The 9,197-nt window shown below is 36.4% G+C and overlaps 1 protein-coding gene across 1 annotated transcript; it reads right to left on the bottom strand.

Annotated features, from left to right (window-relative positions):
- Positions 1-1,609: 1,609 nt before the first annotated feature.
- LOC139759185 (protein JTB-like) lies at positions 1,610-8,449 on the bottom strand. Its single transcript, XM_071681233.1, has 4 exons — positions 8,177-8,449; positions 7,288-7,442; positions 7,061-7,154; positions 1,610-5,706 (listed from the first exon to the last, which is right to left on the bottom strand). Exons 1-4 carry the CDS (start codon positions 8,230-8,232, stop codon positions 5,544-5,546), a joined length of 468 nt encoding a protein of 155 aa, XP_071537334.1. The 5' UTR covers positions 8,233-8,449; the 3' UTR covers positions 1,610-5,543.
- Between the last annotated feature and the right edge of the window lie 748 nt (positions 8,450-9,197).

Genomic DNA, 9,197 nt, shown 5'->3' on the forward strand with positions numbered 1-9,197 from the left:
TTACTTACTCGATCAAACCACCTCACACCACACATTGTCCTCAAACATCTCATTTCCAGCACATCCATCCTCCTGCACACAACTCTATCTATAGCCCACGCCTCGCAACCATACAACAATGTTGGAACCACTATTCCTTCAAACATACCCATTTTTGCTTTCCGAGATAATGTTCTCGACTTCCACACATTCTTCAAGGCTCCCAGGATTTTCGCCCCCTCCCCCATCCTATGATCCACTTCCGCTTCCATGGTTCAAACATACCCATTTTTGCTCCATCCTCCTGCACACAACTCTATCCATAGCCCACGCCTCGCAACCATACAACATTGTTGGAACCACTATTCCTTCAAACATACCCATTTTTGCTTTCCGAGATAATGTTCTCGACTTCCACACATTCTTCAAGGCTCCCAGGATTTTCGCCCCCTCCCCCACCCTATGATCCACTTCCGCTTCCATGGTTCAAATATACCCATTTTTGCTTTCCGAGATAATGTTCTCGACTTCCACATATATATATATATATATATATTACATTTTCGCTATTTCCCGCATTAGCAAGGTAGCGTCAAGTGCAGAGAACTGATCCTCCTACCTCCTAATGTTTCTGCTGACTATTTCTACCTAAAGCTCCTGCATAAAGTTCCTAACTACTTCTTTCTAAAGTTTCTACGTAAGGCTTCTAGCTAAATATTCCCACCTACTTCAATATATTGCTCCTACCATTTTGCCAAAAGGTAGGGATAGCACATAGTGCTCACCATAGGAAAAATCTAGAATTATGAAGAAGTGCTGGAGATGAGCACTTTCAAGAGTCAAGTGTAACAAGAAAAGATTCTAACACAAATTTATATAAACCATGATAGGGTTGTCCAGCCACCTCAAAAACAGAGGTTAAAAGATAGTCATCATCAGATACCCAGTGTTTTTCACTGTCCTAACACAAGGTGCAACATTGGGGCCATGATGAATTTAAGTCCATGCTACCCAAACTGAGCTCAGGATGGGCCAGAGCAAAAAAACACTCTGAAACTAGTAGCTATGTCTTTTTACCTCCATCTAGCCAAGTTGGCTGGACACCCCTCCCAGGGTTCGAATCTGACCTGTGGTGTATATACATACACACATAGTCCTTTTCCTTACCATATCTTCCTGTCTCATGATCCCCTTCTACAACAGTGCTCAGAAAGCTAATCACCTCCATCAAGCTGGACCACAAGTAGTGTAATCTGTGGGTGAATGCAGGGAAATTCAAGAATAAGTGTTTTATGTTTTAAATGTGAAAATTACATCTTGGACATCTAAAGTCTTGCAATATGCTGAAGCAATGTTTATATTACTCAAGAGACAGTTGGTGTCCAAAATGCAGACAAGAAAATGCAACTCAAATGTTTCTGATGGTGTAATTTCAAATGAGTATATGTTTGGTGCAAGAAAAGGCTCTATTGCATAATCTAGTACATCTGTTATTGTTTGTGTAAATGTGCAAAGAGTGGTCATATCACACTGACTGGGAGATTTCAAGGTCATGAAAGCCACATAACACAAATGATACATGCTTTCTGATAGTCTGTTGTACAAATATACACAAAGGTGAATAAAAGACTTCTAAATATTGATTTTACTATGAAATTTACAATTTAGTAATTTTCCTGCAGTTGCCAACCTTGGGACACCAAACTACGGGAAAGAAATAAGGTATATTCTCTGAATAGGATAATACATATAATGTCTCTATCTTTATGTTCACCAGTATGATATCCAATATAAAACAAAGAAGGTATACTTTATATCTATACAGTGCTTTGTTGAAAAAGATTTCTTGGCAAGCTAAAACACATAAAAATATGGCTTATCATTACATTACTTACCAGAGTAACAATATATCACATAAATATGATTATTAAAATATGTCATCTGATAACTATAAGACAGCCTAGCCCAATTTTAGCAACCAAATTGGCCTTAATCCTGCAATACATACCGATTTATCCAGACCTTACACACCTGACAAAATCATTTTCCAATTAAAATAACCTTTGCATGTAGCTTTTGTTTTCTTTGGCAGCTGCACTGGCTAATACCTCAGTCAATAACACAAAATAAAAAGTTCACAAACCTCACTTGTACATTGAAAAGCTATAGCAGAAAAAAAAAATCATTATCATTATCATTACAAGAACAATACTTTTACTATTGCTATGGATTTCATAACTCTACCTGAATCTTGTACTTGGGAAGATGGGCATACTCAAAATGAGAAAAGAAAGAGGGCACCATTTAACAAAAAGTACAACTCCAATACACGAAGAAAATCAATTAAGATCTGATGACAAATATTTCTTTTTAAAATCAGCAGTCTAAATTCATTCTTGTATATATTTTAGAGTTTTATCAGTGGATAATGAAATTTCATCAGTAAGTCACATAAGAGATAGTATAAGGAAGTCATCATATTTATATAATGTGTCTGTCATTCATTCTTTTTAAAGAATACTACAAATAAGCTTACATAAAAAAAATTGTATGCCCTGAAATCATATCCTACCAATAAGCAGACTTGATGCAAGTCAGGACTGCAACTTGGGTTTTACTGGACATATATGAAATGGCCTTAAACTTCCTTAAAAGTAGCTCGGACAACAGGTAATCACTGCAAAATATAAACTGAATAATATCATGTACCATCCAACTCTTTCATATAAAAAAATTTAATCATGCTATTCAAAAAGGTATCTATCTATAGTACAATGTATCCCTTTAAAAATTGATGATTCTGTTGACAGCACTTGATCAGCGAGATATAAGATGGCCACTTTTGTTGAATCATTACAAAATGTTTTCACTAACTTACAATTGGTCCTGACAGGAAAAGAGCAGACTGAAATTGCTGGTTAAAAATAACAATGACTGATTCTGACACTTGACAATCACAACACATGTATCAGGTACTGAAAAATTCATCTATTAATATTACATATGGAACTTCTATGGAGAAATGCAAAGATGTGCCATGACCAAGGCATCAGGAGACACTACATAAGCCAATATCTTGTATATTCAGAAACAGCATGAAAATTTTAAATATTAATTCAAGTAAGGTTTCGTTTCAGTTCTTCTTCCAACAGATGCATGAATGTCAGTGAAACTTTTCTAAGTCTTCTATAATGAAATGGTAAATACTCATGTACCTGCCTTTAATACATATATATATAACTAAAGTCTATTTCTTATACCTTCAAACCATGGCACCTATCAGCCTTTATATTTTCTCTGCAATAAAGTTAACACTCTCACATTCCAATGCCACAATTTGCATCATTTCAAAAATTTACACTGAGGTTCCAATGATGCATTTCTGCATCATCTACTTTAAAAATTTATTACATATCAATTCTGTACCATTAAATGCAATGGATATTTCATATGGTACACAAAGGATCAATACAGATGCCATGCAAGACCTCATCATTAAGTAATGAAGAATTATTGATTGGCTTTGTTAGTAGTATAACTTGTAAAAGCAATGATGGTGATGATACTGTTCGAATAATTACAGTAAGTGATACTGGAGGAGTGGTGTTAGGTATATTGGAGGTGGAGTGGTAGTGTTGGTGGTGGAATTAGTGGAGGTGATGTTGGAGAAGTGAAATTTTTCCACATCATCAGAGAAACATGATATAATGCATATCTACCCATTTTTACAATATGATACAGAATTCATCAACAAACATATACTGTGTCCACAATAAACCTTGTCTACCCACACGTCTTTTCAAAAGCATTGTCACATTTACATTTTAGAACTCTGTCATCTATTCTTTGGCCTTGATTACCTTCTGCATATGTCTGGGCATGGAATTGGCAAGGTTCCAGATGTATTCTAGGTCTTGGGTCTTTTGGGATCTAAGACCCTTTGTGACCACTGCAATCCTTTTGCGCTACCACTCACAGGATGAGCATGGGGTGCACAATAAACTTGCCAGGGGCATCGGCACAAATAAAAAAATCAGGGTCTTGATCTCCTGAATGAGGCATGGCACTGAGGAGGAGTTGCAGGAAGCAAGCTTGAATTTCATCTGGTTCCAGCAGCTCTCAATTTTGGATTAAGGTCTGGGGAGTTCCTATGCTACTCCAGTTGAAGAACATTTTTCTCTAACAACCAATTAATCATCTTTCAAGCATTATGGCAGAGGGTACAATCCTGCATGAAATGATCACACCTATCAACCTCATAAAAAGGAAGCAGAAGGTCCTCTAGCACCTTGTTGTACTGCTCTCCAATCATTGTTGTGTTTTTAGGTGAGAAGAAAGAACAACCCTCCTCTACCCATGGCACTAATAAAGCAACCCCAGATCATCATAATATCTAGGTGTTTCACCATCTTCACTCTGAAACACAAATCATACGAGGTGGCACCCTCCAACCTTCTCACCCTCCCTTGCCTTGACTGCACTTACTTGAAGAAACTTTCAATGGAAAACATCTCCATACTCACCTGATGCTCACTCTAATTCTTTTAGTTCTTTGCAAATGTGAATCATTTGCATTTCATTGTCTTCGTAAGCAGAAATTTCATAGCTGGCTAGTGGGATGGAAAGACAAGATTCCTTTGAAAGCAATGTTGAATGGTTCTTTGGGAAATGATACGTAGAAGTTTTGGATGACTTTTTTGGGTTTGGCAGCTGGAATGCGGGGTTGCTTAAATACTTATCCTATGAGGCCCTTTGTGGATCTAAAAGTCGGAGATCAAGGATAGATTTTGGTGGTGGGATGATGCTGTTGGGGAGGCCACACGTGCTAGCACGCAGCCACCTGATCATACATTATGAGTGCCCAGTGCAACTAGAAATCTCATGTGGACCTACATTTTCTTGCTTCCAAGTGAAAACTCAGGCTTTCTCCTCCTTAGAAAGGTAAGTCTTAACCATCTTGAAGCCCAGGTGGAAGAATTATAGTGCTCAGAAGTGAAATTCCCAAAGTAAAGTGACAGCAAAGAGGAGTAAAGAAAGAACATCCTTCCCTAAAGATAGCCTAAGACATACTGAGGTGGGTTGCTGGTGCTTCCACCATTAGAAACACTAGTCTCAGCAACCAGATGTATGATGATTTCACCCTGAAAGCGTCATATGCTCGTACTTACAATACATCACAGCTGCATATCGCCTTTGAAAACATACAGAGGCGGACAAGGTTTCATGCGGACACTGTAATTGTAAAAACAATTAATATACCACAAACAATGTGTGGGTAACTGTATAATTCACATGCAGCACTCCTCCAGCCTGTCTCTGCATGGTTCACTTCAAGGTAGGTAGTCTCATGGAACCCCATAATGCAAGAGTGTTGAAACTCTTCATTATCCAATCTATCTCAATATTACACATTTTAGTAGTACACTAAGCTTGGTTAGTGGGTACTGATTTATTAACAAGAGCAAAGTATTTTGAATTATACATAAGCAAATAAAAATTTGCAAAAAATCATATACTCTAATTTTCACAAAATATATCTTTTCTTGTCTATAAGTAATAAATAATCATACACCTGCAGCCACTTGTCGCTGTATCCTCTGTACAACGCGATGATCAAGTATTTTTTGTCTGGCCATTGTTGCCAATCCAGCTACTAAGCCAATTGCACTCACAACAGCCTCAAATGTCCAAAAGTGTCGCTCATCTAGCCAAACCACACGATCACACCTAGAAATAATAATGGAATCTTCACTCTTAGGAAGAGAAATAGGAAACAAGCTTGGTTCTGGAAAGTGTGAATGAACTAGTAAATCGTCTGCTCCAGTGAGTGATACATGAACTTCCTGTGGAAAGGGGTCAGAATAAGGTGGGATATAGAATGAGGAAGTGAGGTGGGTTGGTAACTAAAGAAAGCAGAAGAATGAAGAGTTTAGTCATTACAATAACAGTGAATAGAATCACTAGTTGAAAAAAAAATAAAGCCTTGATTAACACACAAAAAAGAAAAAGTTAACCCTTACTCAATTATGCTAATGTATCACTTTAAAAGAAAATGGTACATGTTTACAGGGTGAAATAGAAGGAAATTTAGAGACCAGAAACTTATTCTAAATACAATCAAAATACCAATGGCCATGACAAGATTTTTCATGTCCCATGAGAGATAAACCAAATAAATCTAAGAGAAAATTTCATAAACAGATTTTGCAATTAATAAACTATATTGGTGGTCAGACAGAAGTGAAAAAGATTTAAGGAGCTTGAAAATGTAAAAACCTTGTGGAAAGTCAACGACTTTGATAACAGTTGAACTCAAAATCATATGAGGATAAGAATATCTAATCAGTTTCCTTGGATGAACCTGTGCACAATTTTATAGCAAAGAATACATGTGGACATAATGCAAAGAATACATGTGGACATAATCCTTAAGACCACAAGAAGGGTAACCATTCAATCTGTACAGTCATAAAAATGCAAGTTCTGTTACCCTACCCTCATCAAATGCAGAAATATTAAGGGTCAACTAAAAATACACTCAGTATTTTCAGAAGACCTCTCCAATAATCCTGTATCCTGATTTCTGGCAGTAACTTAATAAGCAAATAATACAGCTAAAGCTTATAATCTGAATCTTAGACATCTCTACAGCTCTATATTCCATACAGTTTCAGATCTAAGTATATAAATCTTAATATCAAGCAAGAATATGAAATATCATATTAGCTTAACAAAGATGTTTTAACATGCAAACTCACCGAACAGCATGCAGTTTGAGCCAACGACACACGATATCGTGAAGCAACATAATATGATCTTGAAATTATGAGCAGACCATGAAACAAAAAAAGGCACTGCCAAGTGCAGATCACTGAATAAAGCTAGGTTAGCACAGACTGACAAAGTTTCGTATGAAATATTCAAGATATGCTGAAATGAAGGGGTGCTATTTTTTGGCTCCCTTTTGTTTCATATGAAAAGGCACCAAAGTTTCAACACTCAAAAATAAATAATTTTCAGGAGTGCAAACCTTTGCTTGTGCTCATGGTGTTGGGATTTTTGAGCTTTGAACATCACTTACTTTCGAAAGACCTCTCCAGTTTTTGAACACTTTACTTTCTCTCGGTACCTTGCAATACCACAAACTGCTGGACTACCACTGTTCATTTCGATATCTGAAAGATAAAAACAGAAATAAAATCAAGAAATAGTGAGATTTCAACGAATACCCCAAAATCAAATTTTGGGAATGCTATGAACAGTATTCACACAAGCAATTCAATATACACAAAGATTAAGATAATATACCAGTGCAAGGTTGACATTCTTCTAAAATCTGGATTTCCTCTCGCACCCAGCACATCTCTTGCCGAGATACATTTGGGTGTGTTGTGGTGTGGGTATGAGGTCGAGTGTCATTAGGGGCTAATTCACTCTCCACAATTAGCACAAAAACTGATAAGCTGTGAGGAGAAACATCAACGGAAGTTTCTTAAAATCAAAGGTACACCAAAGGGAACAAAAAAGAAAAATTACAAGAAAAAGTTGATCATTTATTTTCTATTCTAGTTATCTGTATTGTAATAATGAAATTTCTTTACTGCATTTTTACTACACACATGTAATGAGATGCTTCAATTCAAGGGTACTTACTGTAACCACTAACCACATTAATAATATCAATACTTAAGAAAATATATTACTACCAGTACATTTCCTGAAGCAGGAAATTAGATTATACTGTATATAGAGTCCCTGTATTAACTATGTAGCTTTTCTTTTAGCTAAAACAGCAAAAGCAACTGAAGGCCCTAATCAAGACCATCCCATTAACACTATATATATATATATATATATATATATATATATATATATATATATATATATATATAATAAATAAAATATATACGTGCTCTGTACATGTTATTTGCCAAACAATGCCAATTTCAGCACTGAAAAACAATTTAAAAATCATGCCAGTTTCATTTCCTCACATCTCTAAAGATCATATTGACCAAAATAGATTAGTGATATTTATTCTTACAGATAATGAAAAAGAATATACGTTCTTAACCCGGAACGACACGTAAACACCACTGAGTAATAACACCTGGGACAGTGGTTCAACTTACATTATCGTTTAATAACAAAAAGAAAGCTTCAGTCATGATAACTATGGTCCTACAAACCAACTTACCCAATGAGGAAGGCTATGGCAATAACCATGCGCTTCTTGGAGCAGGATTCTATCATGGTGGCACAACTATCGGAAGCCAATTCGCTAAGCCATTACTCGGTCGTTTGTTGACATCCTTAGATGTGACGTCTCTCCAGCGAACACCCATCTAGCGAACTTACAGCTAGGACACCTGCCTAACAGCGTACATAAGAGATCAGAGAATTAAATGAAATGAATGAAACATTAATAGATTATTCCATATTCATCGAGACATAGTAGAAGTATGTATTACATACAGTAGTCCAGTTCACAGTCTGGCAGTCATCAGGTCGCCATCTCATCCAACGAAGAGCACACAAACAGATATGGATGCACATTGTTTGAGGTCACATGATTAACTGAAAGATAAACAAAAAATAGGTCATAAATACGCTTTGTCTATTTGTACTTAAACAAATATATCCGATTGGAATTATTTAGTATATTGCATAACAAATTCAAGAGTATATAAGACAAACATCAATCCAAGATGTTAGTCTGATTAATTAAGCACCTAGAGGAAAAATTCCTCAGAAGTCAATTTCTGTTACTTAGTTACTCCAATTTCATCAAAGGATATCAATTAGAAATTAGATGTTGCAATTCCTTCAGATGTCCTCCGCAGACTTTTTTCTCTTTTGTCAAGGGTCTTACCGTTGTGTCACGACACAGATATGATGAACCGTGCAGATACGAAAGTTTTGAAAGAGGTGGAAAGGTTTAAAAAAAAAAAAAACCGAGTCATAACTGTTAGAAGCGACATAAAAAGGTAAAGAATTCCAAAGTTTGGTGGTGCATTGAAAGAAACAAACATCACAACAGCTCATCCTTGAATTACCAGCGGCTACACAGTAATCGTGTGACGCGGTAGCTTGCTGGGTATTACATGATCTAGCCAATAGTCGTGGGGGGTTGAGGGGAAGCAACCAGTTCTCGAGAACAGAAACAAGATTAATATATTTACGAGACAGGTATACCAAAACAGTGACAAAGGGCAGGT

The sequence above is a fragment of the Panulirus ornatus genome, chromosome 32 (assembly GCF_036320965.1).
Source record: "Panulirus ornatus isolate Po-2019 chromosome 32, ASM3632096v1, whole genome shotgun sequence".
In the NCBI taxonomy this organism is placed as follows: domain Eukaryota; kingdom Metazoa; phylum Arthropoda; class Malacostraca; order Decapoda; family Palinuridae; genus Panulirus; species Panulirus ornatus.